The following is a 27244-nucleotide window of genomic DNA, read 5'->3' as shown; positions in this document are numbered from 1 at the left end:
CTATTCATTATCTTCATTTACTTTACCAAACAAAGGAAAACGTTCCGTAACAATTGAAAGACTTGTCATTGTTTTGTATACGAGCTGTTCCGTACCAAAAGAGCTTCTTGTGTTACTCTTGTGAATCTTTTTTTTTTTTTCTTTCTTTTCGTTTTTGCTCTACAATGGGCTTATTTTTTTCTTAACTGTTTCCATCTCAACGGCTTTTATGTGTACTTCATAATGATTGTCGTCAAGATGGGAACAAATTTCAATATTCACGTTCAGAAAATGTTTTGCTTTTAACATTAACTCATATAGAAAACTAAGGAAATAATCTCACGTTTCTGTTATCAAACGCTAGAAAAGATAGAAGTACACATTTTCAACGGTAACGGAAAATAATTTCCTAAAAGTAGTTCCTTCGCAGTGTTGCTAGTAAGATCACTCAAATTTTGTCAGATTCTTGAGCAAAGTCACTGTAGAATATGGTGATTTGAAAATAACACCCAAATTTCAATATTGCTTAAAAAAGATGTCAAATTAATTATGATCTAAATACCTGAGAGTGTATTTTAAAAATCTAAAGAACTTAGCACTAATGCATAAGGAATGTTAAATCATTTTCTGAGTCGATAGCTTAAGGTTGTTTAGTGGAGTAAATAGCACTTGTCGTTACTTCAATAAATCCTGATCTGGAAATAGGAAAATCAAATCACTGCAGCATTTGTCTAATCACCTGAATCTTACAATCATTTTACCTGCATGCAGGTAGTTTTCCCTTCACGTTAGATTTAAAATTATTTTCGTGGCAATCGTTTGATCAGGTTTGATCAACAATTTCTAACATTTGATCGGCTTTACTAACATAAATATAAGCTATATTTAGCACAGGGTTAGACCCTAACTACACAATAGCTCCTCTCTCCCTTCACGCCAGATTCGAAATTTCGTGATGCTAGTAGTTTGATCATTTGATCAGGCTTCATCAAGAATTTCCTGCGTTTGATCAATTTCACTAACCTGATTCGTGAAAATATTAAGTGTTTCCGTTCCCTCTCATAGGAATGTTTGTTTCTTACTGTTCTAGAGAGTATTTTGTATATAGATTAATTTATAATTGTAAATATTGCAGGAGTGGTTTAATTTTATTTGCAAAACGAAGTACAAGTGTTAGATTATGATTCCTGACACCGAGAGAAAAGGAATAGACCAACCTGGGTGCACAAATGCTTCCTGTCGGAGTTAGGTCTATAGGCTGCCGAAAATATGAAAAAATGAACTTTAAAGTTCCATAACTCCAAAACTATGGGACCTACCGTAGTCGCGTCAAGACTTAATAACTAATATGTGCGTTATCCAAAAATACATGTTTTAGAATCCTAAGGTACTCATGCAACAATTTTTATACAGGGGGTTTGGCACGGGCATATAATTTGAAGTACTCACTAATTATCTCTACAAAAATTGTAGCAGAAGCACCTCAGGATCCTGAAACTTGGATATTTGGATAGGGCACATGCTAGTTAGTAAGTGAAGTCTTGACCTGACTAGGGTAAATCCCATAGTTTTGGAGCTATGGATCTTTAAAGTTTATTTTTTTATGTTTACGGCAGCCTACAACTCCGAAAGGAAGCATTTGTGCACCCAGGTTGGTCTATACTTTTGTCTTATCTTGGTGTCAGGAATCAACTCCCAAACGTCGTCGGCGTTGTTTTGAAACACCCTATATATAATGTGTGTGTGTGACTTCTTAACTTTCTTTGTATGCTATCCTCCCCCAGTTAGAAAAGTGTGGCAAAAATAATTGGGTTCAATGCTGAAACATAGAAAGCTTTCGGCTACCTAAATCTGGTGGCAACAAAAATTGAAAGAACAACCTATTTCACTTCTGAGGACAATCCAAACGATAACATTATGCATCAATGGTAATTAGTTTTAACTGTGCTGATAAAAAAGAAATGCACCACGTTTCGAAATAGTGCCCAAGGGTCCATCAACATAGTTAAGAGTTTTAGTTTTAATTTCATCTCTTACTAAATCTATAAACTATATATAATCAATTATCATGTTAAAGTTTTGCTTGGTAGGGAACAATATATTTAATCGATTAAGTACAATTTACGCATTCCGTCAGTATATCAAACTCAGCCGCAATCGTCCTATTCTTTGCTCCAAAATGACGGTCCTGATTTTAATATTGTGCTCCCTGCTTAGCAATAGTGGATTTCCAGTAATTTTTAATTTCAAAGAAAGAGGGTGGTGAAATTTTGTTGTTTTTAACCACGAGTCTAATGAAATTCTCTGTGATCTTCTTCATAAAAGTTCAGCATAGAATGGCAGAAAAATAATATGAAATATGAAATCGTGCACTGTTCACAAACATTGCGATGTCATACCACATTTCAATAAATTTTACTGAGGAATTTAGCTGGCAGTAAAACTAATTGCTCGAGTAAGGTAAATTTGTATTTTCTGTTGGATTTCGGTGAGAAGGAGTTGATGCTCTTCCATCGTTTTCCTCTAAGACATCGTAAATGTGCCCTTTCAGATCTAGATCTGGACATCAGGTAGGCCATTTCATTTTAGGAATGTTATTAGTTTCAATGAATTTGCCAGCGAGGTTAGCTCTAATTGGATTGCCATTATAACTAGCTATAAAGAACTATTAGATCTAAATAATTTTGATTCAAGTTGTAGTCTTTGTATCATCGAGCAGTAAAGTAAAGTTTGGTTCGTCTTTCCATCACTATGGTATCATAGTTTTTAAAACAATGTGAGTCACAAGCCTCTGAAATCTACTTATATCTATTTTACAGCTAAAGTTGTCATCAGTGTTACCCACCAGTGTAATGTAAGTCGTTTTGAGGTCACGAAATTGGATTTTAAGTGCTTGGTCTCCAAAACGCACACCCGGGCCCTAACTCTGACTAAAAGTCCCTGCAACTTACGTGGTTATTAATTAAAAGTAACTCTTAGAACATAAAGACATAAAGTGTTGTACTTACTCTAAGTGAGACTTCTGCACGTCGAACTCTTTGAAGTTAATTTCAATAATTTCTTCTTTACTTCCAATGAATGTATAAAGAATACAGTTGATATTATCATCATATGACTTTGGATAGTCAGGACTTGTAAACACTCCATATTCTTTGTTGAAAGTGCCTGAGAATAAGAGACATTCGCAGCCTGTAATGTAAGAAAGAAGCACATATATTATATTATATTTTTGGCATCTTACATGTATTTGTTAGTTGGTGTCTAAATGTAACTGATCTTTACAGTGTTAAATACCCACAACGTCATCTGCATTTTTTAACCCATTACTTAACCCCTTGTGTACTAATGACATCCATGTGGGTGTCATGAAAACATATCCTTTGTTAAGGGTCGTATTGATCTTGGAGATGATGAAATTTCTTAGTTGTGATAGGCATGATAGTTCTACTATATCTCCTTAGGTGTCAGCACTAGACTGAAAGAAAAGATAAAAATGTGTTGTCTCAGTAGTTGGTAGGCCTAAGGGAGTATTCAATTACAACACATGCCTGTGTGTTTTGAGAAAACAATTAACAATTTCAAGTTCGGAAAGAAAAGCCTTTATCTTTGATATTCCGTTAATGTTGGCAAAAAGAATGAGCATGAAATCCCTTCAGAACATCAAAATTTCCCTTTTTCAGTGTAACTGTTCCACAATGCAAAAAATTGTTTTTATCAGTAATGTTAATGCTCTCCGCACGCACGCACAACAACTATGCCCTATATAACGGTCTTTTAACAGTAAATGAAACCGGTATTAGGGGTCGTCCACATATTATACTGTATAACACGGCAAAGGGGATGAGGGGGTTAGGCCTTGCGTTACGAACAGTGACAAGGGGGGGAAGAGTGGGTTTACGTCTTCGTTTCGTAACGCATGTTTGTTTCTTGTAATTTTTATTTTTATTCCCAGGTTTGTTTTAAACAAATACTTATATTCAGTTCTTTTCTTTTTTTAAATAAGTAAATAAATATTTCTACTATTTTGGGAAATTGTGAACATATAACCTATATTATTTTGAATTATGCAGAAGAGACTCAAAGACGCTACTAGACACCAGTATGACTGATGACGAATCCTGTCATGCACTATAATACAATAAAACTCCCGATTTTTGGTTATTGTAGCATTGCATTTATCGCATAGGAGTTAGTTGTTACTGACTGTAACCACCGCTTGAAAACGCTCTCCCGTTATCACTCGTATCGCTATTTCTGAGGATATTGTTCAAAACTTTTGATTTGAATCATTACCCACTCTATTCTTTCAAGACGATTCGTATATGAAACAAAAGAAACTCTTTTTCGTAAAACAATATTTTCCGCGACGGAACGATCCACAATTTGCAGACCAAAATAAGATATTCAAAACCCAATTCGTCGGATATTCATATCGTACTGATTTTTTTTTTAATTTTTGGATTTGAATATTTCTGGAGAAATCTATATTATTCGCATTCTGGCGCTGATTTTGGCCAAGAATAATTTCAAAAGGGGTAAACTGAGGTCCAAAGATGCTCGAAAGGTTGTTCACAAAGGAGATGTCCCTGTTCCTTTACGTGTGCAGCCACTTCGAATCTGCTGTCGGTGAAAAAGAGAACTTTGCATCGGTGACACTGGCGAACTTCAAATACACGAAGCATCCTGGATCCCGGAAAAAGAGGTCGATGTCGTTTCCAGATGCTGTTTCATCTGCATCTTCCGGCAGTATTTCCTCCTTGTCAATCATCGGCGATCTAAAAAGGATGGAATCCAATAATTAACTGGTTCATATTAGCGTCGCCATCTTCAATTACTTAAACTAGAAATGCAAATTACTGAACAAAGCAACGTTTGTTTTTATGTTAAAATAATAACTGTGTAACAGTTTCGCCAATTAACTGAACATATTGGCTTCATCAGACACTATGAAACCAATCGCCGTCTAACTGAACATATTGGCTTCATCAGACACTATGAAACCAATCGCCGTCTAACTGAACATATTGGCTTCATCAGACACTATGAAACCAATCGCCGTCTAACTGAACATATTGGCTTCATCAGACACTATGAAACCAATCGCCAATTAACTGAACATATTGGCTTCATCAGACACTATGAAACCAATCGCCAACTAACTGAACATATTGGCTTCATCAGACACTATGAAACCAATCGCCAACTAACTGAACATATTGGCATCATCAGACACTATGAAACCAATCGCCAACTAACTGAACATATTGGCATCATCAGACACTATGAAACCAATCGCCGTCTAACTGAACATATTGGCTTTATCAGACACTATGAAACCAATCGCCAACTAACTGAACATATTGGCATCATCAGACACTATGAAACCAATCGCCAATTAACTGAACATATTGGCTTCATCAGACACTATGAAACCAATCGCCAACTAACTGAACATATTGGCTTCATCAGACACTATGAAACCAATCGCCAACTAACTGAACATATTGGCATCATCAGACACTATGAAACCAATCGCCAATTAACTGAACATATTGGCTTCATCAGACACTATGAAACCAATCGCCAACTAACTGAACATATTGGCTTCATCAGACACTATGAAACCAATCGCCAACTAACTGAACATATTGGCATCATCAGACACTATGAAACCAATCGCCAATTAACTGAACATATTGGCTTCATCAGACACTATGAAACCAATCGCCAACTAACTGAACATATTGGCTTCATCAGACACTATGAAACCAATCGCCAACTAACTGAACATATTGGCATCATCAGACACTATGAAACCAATCGCCAATTAACTGAACATATTGGCTTCATCAGACACTATGAAACCAATCGCCAACTAACTGAACATATTGGCTTCATCAGACACTATGAAACCAATCGCCAACTAACTGAACATATTGGCATCATCAGACACTATGAAACCAATCGCCGTCTAACTGAACATATTGGCTTTATCAGACACTATGAAACCAATCGCCAACTAACTGAACATATTGGCTTCATCAGACACTATGAAACCAATCGCCAACTAACTGAACATATTGGCATCATCAGACACTATGAAACCAATCGCCAATTAACTGAACATATTGGCTTCATCAGACACTATGAAACCAATCGCCAACTAACTGAACATATTGGCATCATCAGACACTATGAAACCAATCGCCAACTAACTGAACATATTGGCTTCATCAGACACTATGAAACCAATCGCCAACTAACTGAACATATTGGCATCATCAGACACTATGAAACCAATCGCCAACTAACTGAACATATTGGCTTCATCAGACACTATGAAACCAATCGCCAACTAACTGAACATATTGGCATCATCAGACACTATGAAACCAATCGCCAATTAACTGAACATATTGGCTTCATCAGACACTATGAAACCAATCGCCAACTAACTGAACATATTGGCTTCATCAGACACTATGAAACCAATCGCCAACTAACTGAACATATTGGCATCATCAGACACTATGAAACCAATCGCCGTCTAACTGAACATATTGGCTTCATCAGACACTATGAAACCAATCGCCAACTAACTGAACATATTGGCTTCATCAGACACTATGAAACCAATCGCCAACTAACTGAACATATTGGCTTCATCAGACACTATGAAACCAATCGCCAACTAACTGAACATATTGGCATCATCAGACACTATGAAACCAATCGCCAACTAACTGAACATATTGGCTTCATCAGACACTATGAAACCAATCGCCAACTAACTGAACATATTGGCATCATCAGACACTATGAAACCAATCGCCAACTAACTGAACATATTGGCATCATCAGACACTATGAAACCAATCGCCGTCTAACTGAACATATTGGCTTTATCAGACACTATGAAACCAATCGCCGTCTAACTGAACATATTGGCTTCATCAGACACTATGAAACCAATCGCCAACTAACTGAACATATTGGCTTCATCAAACACTATGAGAAGCTAATATGTTCAATTAGTTGGCGAAACTGTTACACAGTTATTTTTTTAAATAAAAAAAAACGTTGCTTTGTTCAGGGATTTGCATTTCTAGTTTAAGTTAAAAGATGAGTCGATCTTCTTAGGAAAACGAGAGTATGCAATTTCTAAGAATTAAGCCTAGTTAATTAAACAATCTTATAGGGTTAAAATAATATTACTGTACTACCATTTTTTAATGCTTTGATTGATTGGAGACAAAATAGTACAAATGTATTCAGAATACAAACATTTTGTAACAAGAAGTTCTACCATTAAAAATAGTTATTTTCATTGTAATAACCACCAAAAATAAGCAAAATTGGTGAAAAAAACAAAAATAAAAAATTGTTACGTAACAAAGTGAGGAGGGGTTCGGCCTTGCGTTACGGAGTGTGACAAGGGGGAGGGAGGGGTAAAAATTGGTCAAAAGTACCGTTATGTAATATGTGGACAGCCCCTTACAGCAAAATGACACCTGAAGCGCAAGGGGTTAATATTGAGATTTTTCTGTTTTCTTTTAAATGAACTGGATTTTTAATGATGAAATTTTAAAGTCGGGCACAAATTATAAGTATGTTGCCATTACTTCTCATCCAGACATTGTATAATATTTCTTTAATTCTGAAGAAAAAACGGAGAAAATTCTAAACATAGCAAAATGAAATGTAACTACACCAAAGTGAAAATGAAATATACGTCCTCTTTTTACCACTGTGGCTACATGAAACGTGATCCAATGCTTAGGGTAGCCACATACTGATCAGAGAACTGTACCAGAGATGATGTGGGTCAATGAAAATTTGACCCACCACCAACTGTGACCCACGACTCAGTGACTCACCACTCTCCTTGACCAACTACCCAACATGACTCACTCTTGAGATACTCAATTTTTCTCAAAAGAGGGGATCCACATTCCCGCATTATAATGAAAGCGATATGATAATGTCTCAGTTGGGATTGGGGCCTAATTCTTGTATACCAAAAGTGCATTTTATTTGGCTTTGACATTTGGCTATGATGAACACGCACACATAATTATATTTAATTTTTTATATAATAATATATTAGAGGTGATTCAAAAATATTTTACCAGTAGTCAGCTCCAAAGTACCCGAATTTCTTTTTTCACTTAGATATATTGATCTCAGGTAATTCAATAGAAACAAATGAAAAAGGAAGAGAAATGGAGGCCTTGAAAGTAAATCGTAGAAAAAATTCACCAGTGCTCAGAACATGCTGCTTGTGTACAATGCACTGAGCAGAGTGGGTCGTAGTGTGTCGGTAGGTCAGAGTGGGTCATGGTGGGTCGGTGGATCAGAGTGGGTCATGGTGGGTCGGTAGATCAGAGTGGGTCAGACGGGTGGTGGGTCGCAGTGGGTCACGTCCTGTGGATCCGACCCACTGACTCACTCTCAAATCTTAACACACGACCCACTCCATCTCTGGACTGCCCAGTTAAGTCGAGTCACTGCAGCACGAGCAGAAAACTAACAATAGAAGAAAGCTGCGTACAGTATGCTCACCTGAGCGCGTGCTTAGATAAAGACTTTTCTACAGTGATGCCAACTCATGAGGAAAATCCCATTTTGTGGGATATTTTAACAATTATTGGGAATGGGGTAAAAAAAAAAAAGAATTTTTATCGAAATTGGCAACGTATATGGGATTTTTCACTATATGTTTAGCCCACGCCAATGTAATTCCCTACAGGCGGGAAGTAGACATAAGTTATCAATAAGTCTATAACTGTTGTAACTTTTAGATTGAAGTGTTTTCTTTGTTATCAGCAAAGTGTATACTAGTGAGGAGTGTCTAAATCATACGTGATTCCTAAAAATCAAGTACCAAGAAACGAAATTTGTTCTCCGGTATTTGAAGAGTGAAGAAAATAAAACAATGAACCAATGAAAGAAAGAAGTAAAATTATTTGTACCAAAAGAGAAACAATCAATTTCCGAACGTTCCATACGAAAAAGTGTGGAGAATAAAACATCATCATTCTGGCGTCATTTGGCTTACTGAGATGTGATGGAGTCACTGCGTTTCTGGTAACATAACAAAATATACCCGTTCTCGATTAAGGATAATAGTCATTCACCATCTGTTTTATATACATGGAGGATAAAAAATTATTCATGAATTACTCAAAAACTGGGAAAAGTTACACACGATATCACGATATACATAACTATCATTCTGATATTATTATTATTATTATTATTATTATTATTATTATTATTATTATTATTATTATTATTAATAATAATAATAATAATAATAATAATAATAATAATAATAATAATAATAATAATAATAATAATAATAATAGTGGTGTAACGTAGGAAATTCAGATGCAAAATTAGATTTTCTGCCTCTTGAGATGGGATCTTATAGCGTTTCAGGTGGCACCATTTTTTCTCTAACACTGTGATTGAGTGAGACACAGCCAGTGCACTCAAACTTCTGTCTCTTTCTGCCTCGGCTTAACTGTCTTGTCTTCATAAATATGCTTCTAGCCTTAAGTTTGACTATTCGAGTATTTGTCCAAGGTAGATATCCCTATCACATATCGAACCCGAAATCACGGTCATAGAAAAGAATGGTCTTGCTTTCTTTCTCTTGTAGCTAAGTTGTATACAACGAAAGATATATAATATGGAGCCCTACAGTTCTATGAAACAGTACATTAAATCACAGGAGAACACAGAGTTGGTTGCTGTCTTGGTTTCCAGTTCAGATATTTAAGATGCGATTTTGAGGAGCTTATATCCATATTTATGAACCATAAAGGCAGCAGTGACATCTCTGGAAACACAAGAATCTAAGTTATATATTGTTCAAACGTTAAAGTAATATGAATAATACAGAGAGATAGACAAAACTAAGTTTTGAGGGCAGGGTATAATACAGGCATGAAAAATAACCACTCGCCAGGGGCAAGTAGTTCATCGGTGGGGGCCAGTTTTTAATACCACTATTATTTATGTAAAACTGTGAAGACTGGGATGTAGACTAGAAGCTTTGTTTTTCTTGGGCTATTAAAATTTTGTTGCTTTTGCATCCGTGGTATAATATAAAACGAAGTGAGAACAAAATTACAACTGGAGTTAGTTAGGCAACGTATTATTTACAGAGAAATAATATATGTTATTAACTTTTCAATTCAAACATATTGGTTCCTGCACTTCTTGAAAGAAAACTATACCAAATAAACACTTGCGGGTAAAACTATGGGCCTTATGAATAAAATGGTGTCTTGACTCTGCTCACTTTGTTGATTATGTGCTGATAAAGCTCAGTATCCAAAGTCGTACTCCTCGTCATTTCGACGCACCCCCACCTCGCATGATTCCTCGATATGACAAAGCGGACTGGGAGAAATATCGAACATACCTCACTGAACATCTCGAAGGTCTCAATCCTCCTACAACAGAGTCAGAGCTGTATCACTCATTAGAGACTATCACGTCTCATATTAATCATGCATCTGCCCAATATATACCACAATCTCAATATACACCACACAAGCATAAACTTCCACCACAATATCTTGCTCTGGTAAAACGATCACGGCAGTTCTTCCGTGAATATCCTCACACTGGAAATCGAGAGGCACTTAGACATCACCGAGCACTCTAGCGCACTGTTTACAATTATGTTAAAGCCTATAAATTAAGACAATGGATCAAAACTTGCAATTCTCTCTCAGAAACCTCTCACCCTACACGATATTGGAAACGGCTCAACGCTCTCTTTGGCAAATATACCAAAACTTCATACCCGCTCATCATTAATGACTCACCTCTACACTCCGACCTGGACAAAGCAAACGCTTAAACCGCCTATCTTCAAGACATCTTTACATCGCTTACTCCCGAACATCCTGTACGCAACCACCCAGTGGATCGGTTCGACTTTTCTTCACCCCATCTTCAGCCAAACAGTACTCATCCACTCAATACATCACGTCCTCTTACAAAGCCCATCACTCCAGAAGAAACCAGCACAGCCATTACACGAAAACGAAACACCGCACCAGGCACTGATAACATCTCATATCGACATATCAAGAAAAGTCCATACGCAGTATTATATATTCTTTCTCTCATCTTTACATTCATCCTCCGCACTGGCTATGTACCATTACAGTGGAAGACTTCAAAGGTACTGATGTTTCTCAAACCCAACAAACCTGCTGACTGTGTCTCTTCCTATCGATCCGTACAATTGACTCCAGTATTCAGCAAAATCTTAGAAAAGATTCTAGTACACCATCTTCATACACATCTTACCAGATATAACTTATTACCACCACATCAAGCAGGTTTTCGTCCCAATTTCAGCATAAATGATCAGTTATTCCGCCTTCTTAAATACATCACGAATCATTATAATACTTCCCGGCCATCTTGTTTAACTCTCTTTGATCTTCAAAAAGCTTTTGACAAGGTTTGGCATCATGGCCTTGCACATGAGCTTTTCAACTTTCGTCTTCCTTTAACTTATATCAGATTCATATATAATTTTCTGTTCTGTCGCCTAGCATATGTTACCATTAATCATACCTTCTCTCATCCAATATTTCTTCATTCTGTTGTACCTCAAGGGTCGTCTCTTTCTCCATTATTGTATCTTCTGTACGTAGCTGACTTTCCAACTCTGCCCGATAATATACATGTTTATCAATACGCAGATGACACCACCTTTTTAGCGCTGGGCAAAACCATCCATAATCTGAATCTTTCCATGCAATCCGCCATAGACTCATTTGTCCATTGGTATAAAGTGTAGCGCCTAAAGGTCAACGCTCTCAAGACACAAACTATAGGTTTCCTACTTCCAAAAAAGCGCATAAAAGTACAGAGAAATCCCAAACTACTTCAACTCACAGTCAGCGACACACGTCTTCCACTCAGCAAAACAGTAACATATTTAGGACTTATCTTAGACACACATCTCACCTGGAAGACTCATTTGCAGCACATCACCAGCAAAGCTTATAATCGTCTTAATTTACTTAAACGTCTTACAGGCACTACTTGGGGTCTCAGTCCAACAACAGTATAAAGTATTTCTACGTCCTGTCATCACATATGCTCATCTAGCCTGATTTGCCGCACCCCTCTCATTCTACAATAAACTGAAGATATTGGACCGACATGCACTCCGCATTGCCTACAGAATCAAACTACCCAGTCCGACATATGAACTTTATCGACGTATTACCTTTTCACATATTCTTTTTCATCTTGAGTCTCCGTCTTAAGTACATCACCACTCGTCTTGAGAATCGCCACCCACTCCTCATCGATACAATGACAGCACACATCGATCTTCCACTTCATGCCCATACTCTCCATATACCATTAGCGCTGCTTTTTACACTCTATCTTTACACTCTTCCTCCCAATCACCACCATCTCCTCTTAACCGCAGAACTGAAGTCCGACGACATCCCACCCTTCATATGTCCATCATTGGCACAGTCACTCCTCTGTAACTAATCTGGGCTTCCACTGTCTTTTCATTAATGCTTGGAGTAGACCCCAAGTGAGAAGAATAACATGCATCTGTCCACTAACATAACCCTGTATTTTGTTTGCTGTGTATCGCATTTCATCACATCATGTTCATCACCTCCATCATCACTTCATAATTGTGATAATAAAAGTGTGAATAATAAATAATAAATAAATAAATAAAAATGCAAGCTACAATCTTCCTTTCTGTTTCACCATTTCCTTCCTCTTTATCCTTAACCATCCACATCTCACTATTCAAATATCTCATAGACCAACTCCCACTGTTCTCTCTATCAGTTCCCTTTCCACTACCTTCCCATAGAGGGCGTAACCCTCGCACAGTTGGCTAGCCGCGGCTAGCAAAAAAAAAATGCTCACTTTGCTCATGAGTGAGGTGAGCAAGCTCTGTTTCATGAGCAAACTCTCAAATTTCGTATAAATAAAAACTATCATAGTTGTGAGAACTTACTCCTAAATAACCTGAGCATGCTTACTGAACATCCGCGCAGAGACATCGCTACGGCCGAGACGGCCAAGCAAGTAGTCTATCATACGTTTATGTAATTTTAACAAACATGTTAAAAATGAGTGATATGCAAGATGATTTCGGAAGAAAAGAATGATTCTTTGCCAGCATTTGTAGACATAAGAAATTATTCTATGATGTTTAGTAAATCCATGTTGCCAGAAGTAAGACAAAAGAAAATATCTGCATTTTCGACCATTAGGAAAACAATATGAAGGATCATTTGGTATTCCTCCCACAGAATCGGAGTTGAAATCCGATTATCTAACAAATTATCTAACATGAAAACCAGGATTGAGAAGAAAATGGGCCTGAAGAGGGCAGAAAACAAGCCAAAACAGAATGATAGAAAAAAAGAAAAAACTACTGGAGCTAATAGACGGAGACTGAAGATAAACTTACTTTAGTCTAAAATCATATGCTATTTCTGGTTAAAATATAACAATTTATAATAAAGCAGGGATTCTTAACGTGGGGTTCACGAGCCCCAGAGAGTCCATGGATGTGTTTAAGCGTCTCTCTTTGAGATAAAAATTAAGATTTAGCCTTTAGCTTATAGTCCATACTGTTAATTTATTTCGCACTTTTCATCTTGCGCTGTTATTTTTTTGAAAAGTATTTTCTCACATAAGCTTATTGCGCTAATAATGCGAAGTCGACATATGCGTGAGTGAGAATACGAGCAAGACTTTTCACTTTAACATCCAATTAAGTGTACATATGTTTAATGAAACGATCCAATAAATTGTGTATCTAGCTTTTATATCAACAAAGGCTACATGTCATCACAATTTAAATTTTCCGTGGGATAAGGAAGGAAGGAGAAGTGGACAAAGCTTCTGATAAAAGCATTATCCTTAATTCATATGGTGGGATTAGGGAAACTCATCAAAATTCAAACAGCATGTCCAACATTACTGGCATTCGAATTCGCGCTGCTTCGCAATGGTGTCCTCTTCTTCAAACCCTCTCGCAACAATGTCAAAATATCAGTCTTTCAGATATTTAGCCACATACAAAGAGGCTAGGTTTTTTGTTGGTTGACAATAATATTTTATTTTCCAGAATAAGGAATCGATACTTGACTTGGCCGAAGCATCTTTCTATTATAACGCGTTCCCTGGTGAAATAGTTGTTGAATTTCCTTTCTGCTGCGGTAGCTGGATTGCGGAAAGGAGTCATAAGCCAAGGAGCAAGGACATATCCAGAGTCTCCCGGAAGCAAGACTCCTGATCTGTTTTCAGCCATGACCATGCAAACAGCAGTTCATCCATATTCGCGAATGGTGCACAGAACTTGGCTAAGAACCATCCACACTCGCAAAATCCTTGTCACAATTACAAGTGGCTTGAACATTCAATGTGTAATATCCTTTACAATTTATGTACTCATCCCCGTGTTCATGAGGCCATTTAATTTGCACATGTACGCAAACGATGACTCCTATAGCAAACGGAAAATGTATTGCTGGCGCCACTTATTTATTGTTGCCTGCTGTTCAGCAAGAGTTAATGTTAATTTTATTCATAAGAGTTAATGTTAATTTTATTCATAAAGAGTTAAAGTTAATTCTCTCTACTCTTTTCCCTAGAATTCTTAAAAGTGTGACAGACACGTTACTCTGGTTCACCTCTATTCCGCTTTGAAAACCAGAATCACTCAAATATTTAAACAAAAAAAAAAAAAAAAAAAAAAAACGCTTATCTGCTCGTTAGTAAGTGCCCCAGCTCTAGTTTCGTTTGATTTCCCTAGGAAATAATTACTTAACCACTCCACGTTTTCTGTATCAAAGCGATAGAGAGTTTTATAGTCCACTTCGAAAGTGTTTCTGCTCTCCTTGTATATTTTCTGCAATTGTTGCATACAACCATTTCCACAAAATGTCTTTACGTCACGGTTTGAATCAGCAAATAAGGTAACTCAAGATTTTTGGAGAGAGTACTCCGAAATGTGAGAGAGATCTGTTTTATCCATACGAAATTAGAGCTATCTCAATAGTGCTGACTCCTTGCTCAGACGCTGAGTGACCTCTCGAAGAGCTTGCTCATCTTTCTCATCTTTATTCATACCAAAAGGAGTAAACTCTCCAAAATTGGAGTAAACTCACCTTGCTCAACTTTATTCATAAGACCATATATCTTAGTAGCAATTCGAAATTCTACGTTAATTGTGTTCAACATGAACACCCCCATTCCATGCATTCTTTCCAATTAAAAACACTTGTAATGTAAAGGAATATTCTTCCATAGTTTTCAGAATACTTATGTATTACCCCACAATCAAGAAACATGTACATTAAAATTCTAGAATATCACTGTCACTTAATACAAATTCGTAGAATTCGTTGAGACCAATAAAATTACATAGGTGAATGTAAATTATCATCCATAAGTTTTTGGAGAAAATAAATAAACATCTTTTTAAAGCCTAAAAGTTGAAGTTAAACGAAACAGTGTCACCTATTAAAATGAAACTGATACCTTCATCATGGTTTTCATCGTGACACTACGAAAGACGACACTTCACAGAATGGTTAGTAATATACAGCCTATAATTACGTAACTATTAAATTTCAATTTCTGTTGATACATAATATCGTCCAAATATAAGAAATATTATCAAAAGGGTATAATTCTTACGACATCTTGGTCAACAAAATAATACAGGATGACCTAAAAGTAGGTATACAATCCCGTACTGAATTTTATATAATTTCTTATTGTTATCACACAGATAGACCTAATTTCTTTATTATTTGTTCTTAACATCTTTTTACTTATAACTTAACATCTTTTTACTCATACATACGACAGTGCGGAACAGTCGAAGCAGATAAATCCATAAACTAGAATGTTACACTATATCAATGCAGGGGTGTATACCTACTTTTGGTTCACCCTGTATGTTTCACATCAAATTCTCAAGGAGTAGGTTTTGATTTCTTAGCTACTGCACCCAAGCCCTCCCAACACTTTGTACCTCAATATATGTACATTTGTACACTTTCTCAATGAAACTATATTTCTTTAACAGGGAAATGGTTGATGTAGCGTGAAAATTTGATCTTACACCTCATCTGTTCTCTTTCTATTATAAAAACAGTCTATTTCTATCATTTTCCCCTCGAAAGTATTTTACAATTACGTATAGTCTTTTCGGGTGCAGAATAATACCCGTTCAATATTACATAAATGTAGTGGCTTGTAGTATTGGACGCCCCAAAGCATGGTCACCTCCCAACAAAAATTTCTAGGTGCGCCCCTGTTTGGAGGTATGGGCTGTACCTGACTTCGGCACTCATGGAGAGGATGTAGTCAACACAGATACACGGGGGTGGTCCACCAGGTACGGACCCATCCCTAAACTTCGTTTACTCGACAAACATTTCTACATTTTCTTAAGGAAACTATGATTGTTCTAGGAGAGGAATTATTGATGTACACTCATGTCCAAAATTATTGTCGCATGTCTATAAATATGTTGTTGTAGAATATAATTTGATAACGAATTTGCCCGGTATTTCTTATAATGTTAATATGTGTATAATTGGCAAAGACAAATATGTAGCAAATTTTATGTCAAAAGAGCAGTAAATAAGAAAATAAAACGAAAATAAAACTTTTTTTGTCAATTTAACAACATTTTGTTTTGCTCATTCTAATTTTCGTATTTATAATTCTTTTATTGTGAAATTTACCACAAATATACATTTCCCGATTATACACATAGTATCAGTATTAGAAGTACCCTGCAAATCATTATCAAATATATTCTTACAAGAAGACAGTATAGATATGCGACAATCATTTTGGACATGAGTGTACTTTAAAAAATTGATCTTACACCATATTTCTAGTTTTTCTTTTTTTATATAAAAACTATTCGCTTTTCTTTAATTTTTCAGAGAACATAGATGGCAGTACTTTAAAGTTATTTTTTCGTTTCATCGGGTATTGAATATACCAGTTTAATACTATAAAAACGTAATATTTATTAGTGGTGGATCCCCTCCCCCAACACAAATTTCTGGGTGCGGGCCTGAGTTAATACTACACTCTGGCCTCTATTATTTCACCCTCCGCGAAGTTACCCCAGGTACCTTTCAAAGAGGCTGTGTGAACCTCAGAGCCGCAATGAACCAGGAAGGAACGAGAAAAAAATTATTGCCCTGACCATGAGTTGTACACGGGCTGCATAGTTGGTCTTATCGACTACATTACCGTGGCTCAATCAAGTATGTTACATGAAGCATTTACAAGTATTAATATCTTACATTATAATACAACGATTTTTCTATATTAGGACTGGACTGATTTAAATATGTCTTCAAGCAAGTAAAAAACTGCAATATTTTAAGCACAAAAGTGTTTTCTGCAGTAGTCAATACTTTCTACCTAAAACAACAAAGCAGTTAAAGTATTCGACTTGAAGAACATCTCAGAAAAGTTTACGCACTTTCGCAAAAGTGTAATGAACTCGACGATAACTATTTTGATTAAATTTACCATACATACTTATCATATACATCATTTTCTGGGAGAGCAAACATAATTTGGTCATTTCTTGAAGTTGCTACTGGAATAGTATTCCTTTCACACAATATACGATTTTATTTGGTATTAATGTATACAATGGAAGAGCTGAGTAAAGTTTTGCCAGCAAATTCTACTTCTTCATCAAGAAATGGAAAAGTTATTAAATTGTGAGAAAAGTAAAGAACACACATTCTGCACTATACACGATTTCATTACTTAACGCACTCCAGTTGAGGGCTTTGTTCTCCAGTCATATTGTGTTATGCTTTACCGTCAAAGTTTTCTTGATATATGCCTCTCTACTGTTCGTTGTTCGTTTAACATTTAAGCAATATATAGTTCCTATGTTGCCAGAAAATTGGCTCTTACCCTCGTAGTTCATAAATATGGATATAAGCTATTCAAAAATGCATCTGCTTCTCTTTTACGTCTTCTCTTGGCAAATCAAGGCAGCAGCAGCTTGAACTCGGTCTTTCTGCAAGAGAAATGACATGTTCTCGTTCTTGTAATTTGACGGTTAGCATTGTATCAATGTTCGAGTACAAGCCCTTATGAGGCACGTGAAAAGTAGCTGTTTCTAATTACGATTAAATTATTAATCTCATGTACATAATTGAGACACTTCTTACGTTCATAAACTAGTAATGTCGTGCATTGTAGAAGCAAGCGAAAGAACTTTTGAAAATTTCACAACAACCAATAAAGGTATTCTTTAAGTCTCAAAAGAAAACAAATGCCACTTTCATAATTTGTTTTGTACGTTCTTAAAGTTAGAGATTATTTGATTCCTTGACCTGACTGATGTCAACCCCAGAGAGTTACGATATGAGAAACTTCAAAGAAAACTAATATAATGTTTTTCATGTAAATTTGATAATTTCCTGAAAATATATAGGTAATTAAAATTTCTTTCAAACTCAGCCCCCTTTTTGCCCTGATTGGTTCAATCACAAACTGTAAACCCCACTAGGAAGCTTGAAAAAAAATACGAGGGTCATTTCATAAATAATGCACACTAATTTTCTGTGACTTACATATATATTACTTGGAGAGGATCTCTTTACAGACCTTCAATATAATCTCCCTGCTTGGCAATGACGGAATCAAAATGTTCGGGTAGTTTTTGTACTCTCTCAGAGCAGGGGCGTCATTTCACACTTTGCTTGAGCGGGGCAAGACCACCATTTACATAAAAATTTCACGTTTTGTACTATCATATTAGTACACAATCTATTAAAGTATATGTATTCCTCAAACTCTTGGGGGGGGCAATTGCCCCCTCCTGCCCCCCTAAATGACGCCCCTGCCTCAGAGACACAATCTTTATGAAGCTATGGAAGGTTCGGATAATGGCTGTAGAAAACTCTTCCAGACATGGTTTAAGCCTACTTTTGTTTTGTTTTGTTTTTTTTTTTTTAATTAAGTAAGGTCTATTATATTAAAAAAATGAAGAAATAGTATGGGTAATGTTTTGTCATTAACGAAAGAAAAGTCCAAAGCTTATTGAGCCGAAAAAATATGCATGGTTGTAAAACTTCACACGTAGTTTTCGAAGAAAATGGATAGGAAAAAAGACTTTTTTGTAAATTTAAAAATTGATGCTGTTTGAAGATCACGCCACTTGTTGAGGTGAAACATGATACACTAATAAGACGACATTACATAGTACGGTGTAAATGAAATGTATCTTAAAACTATGAATAACTCTTAAATTTTAATTAATGTTTAACGAAAAATATTGTCCAAATATGAGGCATATCAATCAAGAGTTAACATCAAGCTGAACAAAATGAGATATCTAAAGGCATATTCTCATGAGTAGTTTTTGAGAAAAAAAAACTTTTTGCAGTTCATAAAAAGTACATGTCGTTAGTTGTTAATAATATAATTCGCAGTTTTATTTTGCTGGAAGAAAGTTGTTATTCCTTACGTATTGTATATACAGTGAAACATATCGTGTTCTCCTAATAATGATACATACATATACTTCTTTACACACATTACTATTTGTAAATCTGATTTTATTTTCAATCAAGGGTCTTTTTCAGCAATGAGTCTATATGAGACGTGGGCCTACAGCTTAATGCGAGATCCAAACCACATGAAGTTCCGCCGGGAATCGAACCCAGGTCTCCCACGCCAAAGGCTCGTATGGTAACCGCTTAGCTGCGAGGAAGCTTTAATATTTGTAAATAAACCAAATATAAAGAAATGTTGGTCACAGTGAATACGTACTGAAAGTTTGCTGTACTATCTCAGATGACATTTTACTAATATTTTTTTTAAAAAGTAGCAATTAGTGTTTGGAATTCAACTTTCCAAATTATCTTTTTTACATTGCAAGATGAAATCATGTTTCAACCATTCTTGTTACATTTTCTAGATTCATAAACAAACCTTTTAACATTTATTAAAATATAAGTTCCTAAATTGATATTTTAAAACGTTTACGTATCGGGAAAATGTTGCTGATCCTGTGTTTTACTGTACAGTATATGTCCGTTTTAAAGTGTAGTTACCGAAGTTTCCGGATATCTTCCTCAGTTAGTTTCGAATTAAATCTCCATCTGCACCGAAATTATATGAAATGTAGACGTTAAGGTGAGTTACGAGCTCTCACCAGGAATCAAACGCGTTTCCACCGCAAAGGAGCGCACGTTATGCTATGTAGCTACGAGAGAACTCTCTGGAAGCCTCGTCAGCTTGGAAGCTTTCTACCGGATCTTGAATCAGTTAGAACGCTTTTACTTTCACAGAAATATAGAGACGAAACTATCCACCTATGTTGTTACATACGTATGGAATAATACACGAAATGAGCCAAAAATGCAGAGAGAGAGAGAGAGAGAGCACAGAGCCTTGCTAGAATATTCTAATCACTTGTACCGTGTCCAATTCTGTGTAAAGTGTTCCTATAAATCTTGCAATTCTAGTAGAAAAAAAACTCTGGGGAAAGTAGATTTCTATATATTTCGGCAAACTGCCAAATCCTTAAATAAATCACGACATATATACATTAATTGTATTGAAAAATGAAAAAAAAATGTATTAGAAATTAAAGAGTAAAAACGAAAATCACAGGAGCTGATGTCCATTGAATAGATGGATATCTTAATATGTCGTTCCACTAGTTTCTCTCTAATTATGTAATTCATCCTGGATTACTATTTTTAAAAAAAAATAAAAGTTGACTCTGTGATTTTAAAATAATCCCAATGTTAATTGACACAGACGTCCAATGTTAATTGAACCAATGTTCGTAGTTTGAGGGAAATTTCCGATATATAGGGAAATTTTGAAGGTAAATTTAGCAAAAAGGGAAAAAGTTTTTTTTGATAAAACGTGAAAATCTATGGAAATTGTCGCGCAGACTGATCGACAAAAAGCTGAAATTTTTCTTTGTTCTTCAGAAATAAACCAATACAATACAATAATGTGTGTGTGTGTTCAAAATAGCATGATTTGCACTCATTGTTAGCTGGGTGTATTTGTGTGTATTATTTTGTAAAAAAGTAAAGAAAAAGTAAAAAAAGATCAACAAACAAAAGTGGTTCGAACTTTCTTTAATTTGCCTAACAGTAAATTAATTATATCACACAACTTCTTTCATAGAAATTCAACACTCAACGAACTAGGGAAGATTTGATAAGGAAAGGCAAATTTTTGTGACAGTCGAAGGAAATTCTCTTAAGGAAACCTACGAAAACATACTAACATGCTCCCATTATTTCTTAGTCCTCTAAAATATTGTCTGCAATTATTTAAAAAAATCTGGTTTATCGATAGAAACGCGTGGCTTATTGGTATTGTTAGAAATCAGGGTTAGTTTATATCAGGCTATCTAAAAAGTATTTAATCTGTGGAGTTCAAAATTGAGAACACATTTATTGTAATTTGAAAATAACATTATAAAACCATATATACACCATTTTGTTCGATGATCTGCCATATTTCCGGCAACACCATAATCTGATCTCGTTGCTGTAGAATGTCTATGGTTTCTGGTCAGAAAGAATTGTGATATGTGGTTTCACAGGCCTCTTCAGAAACTAAATTAACACTATTTAGAAAATGCAGAGACCTAAGCAAATAGTACTTTTTTTATTATTTGATTTGATTTTCAGTTTATTTGTCATAACAGTATGCTTATAAAGCATCATATAGTAATACATATTCATAGCATTAACTACATCAATAATTTATCGCGTCATAATTTAATTATCTCATTTTTCATTATACGGTCAATAACCATATTCTGTCGTATAAATTGTATTTAGCATTAAATAAATTCTTACAAGTCATTTGAACACCACAAACACTTTGGCTTAAATTACATAAAAAATGAAATGAAATCTTTAAATTTAACGTCCCACGCTTATGCCGATTAGGCTAAAGGAGACGGTGATAATGAGAAATGAGTGAAATGGTGGAATGAAGAAAGTGAGAGGAAACGAGAGAACCCCGAGAAAACCCACGAGCAAGGTGTTTGTCTACCACAAAGTCCACACGGCGCGAGCTGGGATCGAACCAGGGACCCCAAGCACCGGAGGGAAACGCTCTACCACTGAGCCATCATACTGGCCATCATCTATACTGTTGTTGTTTATATGATATGTATGAGCGTGACCTATCTACTAATATTCAATAATCAGCACATGTTTCAAGTCAATAGTGAAAAGAATAAATGAAACTTTTAGTTTAACGTCCCACGATTATGCGTTTTATTTAAAGACGACAGATGCTTAATAAAAGTGAACTATTGTGGAAGTAAAATTTTAAGGTTTCCTCCCTGGAATCAAACCAGGGACCATTTGTACCGAGGTACACGCACTAGCCACTAGGCTACCCGTGAGGACTCGTCAATTACAACTGTGTATATTAGTGGTTAGATATTATGTTACAAAAGGATATTCAATTTCGCGCAGATTTAAATCCGCCAAATTCAAGACAATATTTGACTTCCCTTTTCTTGCTTTAAATAATTTCCTAAGACATTTTGCACTCTTATTTGCGTGGAGCATAACCAAATAATTGCGAATAGATTGATAATATGCTTGTAAACTGATGCGTCACAAGAAAAGGTTAATTCAAAAAACACTCATTAGTATGGAGCTCATCCTTGGCTAAGCAGTGAGCGTACGCACCTTTGGCGTGGGAGACCCGAGTTCGATTCGCGGTGGGAGCTCATGTGGTTCGGATTCCACGTTAATCAGTAGGTCCCGTCTCATATAGCCTCGCTAATGAAAGGGACGTTTAGATCAAGTCAACCCATTAATTTGTACTTTTGTTCCTTGGACGATTTCCTAGTGATCTATATGTTTTATTTACATGCAGTACGCCCAAATAATTACGTACAGATTTATTATATGCGTGCAAATTGATGTACTATAGAAAAGATTCATGCTAGATAACGCACCAATCTGTACACTATAAGCAAGAATTGTATCTGTTCTCCATCAGGCAGAACGAAACTACTGGGCCCACACAGGAATGTATCCGTAGGAAGCAGGCTCCAAGTGACAGTAGACATACGCAAAAGCGATTATTTACGCAAAAACACGCATCAACCTGTGGCAGGTGTCCACAACAAACAAGAATTATGTCTATTCTGAGTCAAAGTGGGCAAAAGAATAGGTCCATAGGAAGCAGATGCGAATCGACGATGGGTATGTGCAGAAACGATTTCATGTGCTAGCTGGCCATATATGAAACAGTTTTATAATGCTTGTATGTTCTGTATAATAGTGTCTATGTGTAGAAGTATCTTAATACGATTTTCGTACTGCCTCTATATGGATGTCATATAAAAAGTAATTCTCGCAACAGAGACACATTCTCTGCTGTAAACATATTGTAAGTACGCCTAATTATCAACAGGTATACGAAATAGCTTGTAATGCTTTCACACCAGTAACTTTACTCTTCCAAACATAAAATACATCTTCCTTACGTTGTGCAGAAATGTTGCGGCTGTCAAAATTATCTTAGACCAGTGTTTCTTTCAGAAAAATGTTCCGGGGGCACACTTAGTATTCGGAGGAGCACATACCATTTTCACAGGGCACTACCGTATTTATTATTATACTAGCATATATTACCCGCTTCGCTGGGTTGAAATAAATAATTTAAATTCACACTGATATTGCTCATTTCGGATCATTTTAATGTATGTCATCCCTCCGCATCCCCCAAGTGTCAGGGCTGAAAATGGACTTAAACAGCATCAAAAGTGTCATTGTTCATTTCGGTGACCGCAAGAACTATAGATTCAACAGTAGGATCTGTCATTATATATATATATTCCCCACCCTCATGTTGCGGGCCATGGCATCGGAAGTGTCACCGTTCATCTCAGCGATCTCAAAAAATGTGGATTCAGCACTAATATTAGTTATTTTCGATGATTTTTAAATATCTCTTTCTCACCCTCCCCAAGTTATGGGTTTGAAACCGGATCGGAAATGTCACTGTTCATCTGAATGATCCCGAAAACTATGGATCAGACACTAATATTGGTAATTTTCCATCATTATTATATATAATTCCCTCTCCCCCTCCTCCTTGCTGCTACACACGGTATCAGGATTGTCACTGTTAATTTCAGCTACTAAAACTATAGACTCGACACTAATATTAGTCATTTTCGATCATTTTTAAATGTTTATCCCCCTCCCCTACGTTGTACCCTCCACCTCACCAAATATCAGGGCTGAACTTGGATTCAAAACAGCATCAGAAGTGTCACTGTTTCTCTCATCGACACCGAAAACTATGGATTAAACACTAATGTCGGTCATTTTTGATCATGTTGAAATTTCTCTCGCCCCTCTCCCCTACGTTATATCGTCAAACTGATAGCCTAAAGCAATCCCTGCCCCTAAACTCATGTATGTTGAAAATTTGATTGAGATCGGTCGGGTGGTTCAAGAGTGATGAAGTCACAAAGGCAGTCATTTTTTAATTTTTTTTTACATTATATCTTCCCCTCCCCCTCCGCTATGTTGGCTCGTCAAAGTGAAACGATAACAAATTCCCAAGGTCCGATCCTCATATATGTTGAAAATTTGATCGAGATTGGTTGGGTTGGGTGGTTCAAAAGTTATTAGTTTTATTTATACGTCCCCCTTCCCTAGAATCTACCGTTAAAGTGAAATTGCAAATATATTTTCAGATCCGAACCTCATGTATCTTGAAAATTTGATTGAGATCGGTCGGATAGTTCAAGAGTTATTAAGTTACAAAAATAGTCCTTTCAGTTTTATATAAATTGATTTTTATATATCTCCTCCCTCACGCTCCCCTAGATTGCACCGTAAAAGTGAAATGACGAAAACGTCCCAGGCCCGAACCCTATCTATGTTGAAAGTTTGATCAGGATAGGTCTGGTGGTTCAAGAGTTGTTAAGTTTAATTTATTTTTATAGATTATTATATATATTTTAATATATATAATTGAATATTTATAGGTAACTAAGAAGGATGAACTGTAGGTTGTCATAGAAACATCAAACAAGATATAATGTAAGATAATGTAATGGACTCGCTGTTATGTTGGATGTGAGTTAACGTTTTACGAAGCTTCAAAAGATAAAAGGTTTAACAAAGTAATTTAAAGTCGGTCAATTTTACTATTTACGAACCAGTGAGTTTGTTGTATCTATATATATAAAAGAGAACGCACAAATCCTTTGTGAACTCATCACGCTAATACGGCTGAACCAATTTCTTTCATTTTTGGGGGGTTATTAGGATTTGGACCCTAGATGGTTTTTATCATATCACTTTAATTTTTAATTACCAGTGTCTTGAGATAATTGACCATTCAAGTGTCCATACGTACAAATCCTTTGTTATTAGTTCATCATAGGTAAAAATAAACGTATTTATATGCAACCCGCATGACCATGTGACTCGGCGGGTTAACATAAATGACAGGCGATATAATGTTAACATTTACTGGAATCTACTATGGTTTTTATCATATCACTTGAAAGCGAAAAAGTAAAAATTATCTAATTAACAAGGTTTATTGCGTTCCGGGGTGACCGCAGCGAAGCGGGGTGAACGCTGCTAGTCAGTTATATAGTGATATATTTGTTATATTAAATGGTGCCGAAACATCGGGAAACTGTGATATAGATTAGAAGAATAGTATATCTTTGTCATCATTGACCGAGACGTAAATTTTACTTTGCTTCGTAGTGGAACTAAAATATACAGGAGCGTAAAAATGAGTGTCCCGAGAAATGACTCTATTGTGAATACAGATATGGAAGATGAAACGAATACTTCTGAGAATGTTATTAATATAATGCCACAAGAAACAACCCAACCGAACGTTACCTTGGAAGTAATCCTTCAACAGATGAAACTAATGCAACAACAAATGCAACAACGAGGTGATGAACGATGGGAACAAGTGCAACAACAAAATAATCACCTGACCAATGATTGGACCAGATGCAACAACAAAATAATCACATGAACCAACGATTGGACCAGATGCAACAGCTAATTGAAGATTGGTGGAAACAAATGCAAATACAAAATAAAGACGATTTAAAGTAATTATCTGAACAAATTGACGGTAAACTAGAATCTATGAATCAGCAATTTAGTGCGAAAATGGAGTTACAAGAAGGTCTGCCAATTATTGAAGAAACTCTATTATCAGTCAGCAGGAATGCGTTAAATGATCCTAACCTTCTACAGATCCTAAATTTGCATCGACGAAGAAATATGACATTATTGATTTGAATGTGTGGATGAAATTAGCTGAATGTTCGCAAAAACATACTGCGGTATTGGTTGGATCAGATTATCCTAACTTCTCTCCTCATTCGAATGTTTTTGTTTGTTTTACTGATACTGTGTGTAATGTAGATTCTGGTATGTATCAATGCGCGAAAAGTTATGATCATTTTCGTTTAGGGAACGCTATTGACTGTCTGTATTCCCCGTATATTCAACATGATATTAATCCTGTGGTTCATGTAGCAGGAAGAAAGTTGATTCCAGTATTCGTGAAATCCAGAAAGAAAACGTGTGTTCTTTTTACGAACCAGTGAGTTTGTTGTATCAGTTATATAGTGATATATTTGTTATATACTTGCGAGTACTCTGTTCAGTTCGTAGTTGGCTGTCTTGATTGGTTTCAAGTTGGCATTGCAATTTTCCCTCAACAAGTGTATGTTATGCACCCACCATATCCGAAATGTCCTTTTGGTTGCCTAACTAACTTATCTATTTCCTGTAAGTTATACATTTTGATATATGCGTTGTACTAGTTGCCTAAGTGTCTTCTGGCAGGCAAGAAAAACGTACCACAAATAAAAAATCTTTCAGTTTTACGTTCCACGTTTATGCCTGTTAGGCTAAGGCGGACGGATGATTTAAGCAAGTGAATGATGATGGAAGAATTGGTGGAATGAAAAACCCATTCTTACTTTACTGTTATATTGAGTCAAACCTTTTGAAATAAACAACTTGTGGATAGCGTTTTAAACATTCTCCCGTCAAATTATAGCAGCTTCAATCAATGTTTTTTATAGTTACAATGAAGTTTTAATTTATTACTAAATTTTAAACAGTAAGTTTATTCCATGAAATCCACTACACTTTCAGAACAGTAATTGCTAACAGAG

At 35.9% G+C, this 27244-nt stretch overlaps 1 protein-coding gene across 3 annotated transcripts in view; it reads right to left on the bottom strand.

The window, feature by feature from the left end:
• The window catches only part of LOC145662967 (suppressor of lurcher protein 1-like), a 392235-nt gene that overhangs the window by 143937 nt on the left and 221054 nt on the right, over positions 1-27244 (bottom strand). For all 3 annotated transcript variants that reach the window (XM_081729046.1, XM_081729047.1, XM_081729048.1), the window contains one exon: positions 2988-3168. In XM_081729046.1, coding sequence (XP_081585172.1) covers positions 2988-3168 — 181 coding nt within the window. The remainder of the gene's footprint in view (positions 1-2987; positions 3169-27244) is intronic.

The sequence above is a fragment of the Thermobia domestica genome, chromosome 10 (genome assembly GCF_964235325.1).
Source record: "Thermobia domestica chromosome 10, izTheDome1.hap1.1, whole genome shotgun sequence".
NCBI classification, from domain to species: Eukaryota; Metazoa; Arthropoda; class Insecta; order Zygentoma; family Lepismatidae; genus Thermobia; species Thermobia domestica.
This window is presented reverse-complemented; position numbering and strand designations above follow the sequence as displayed.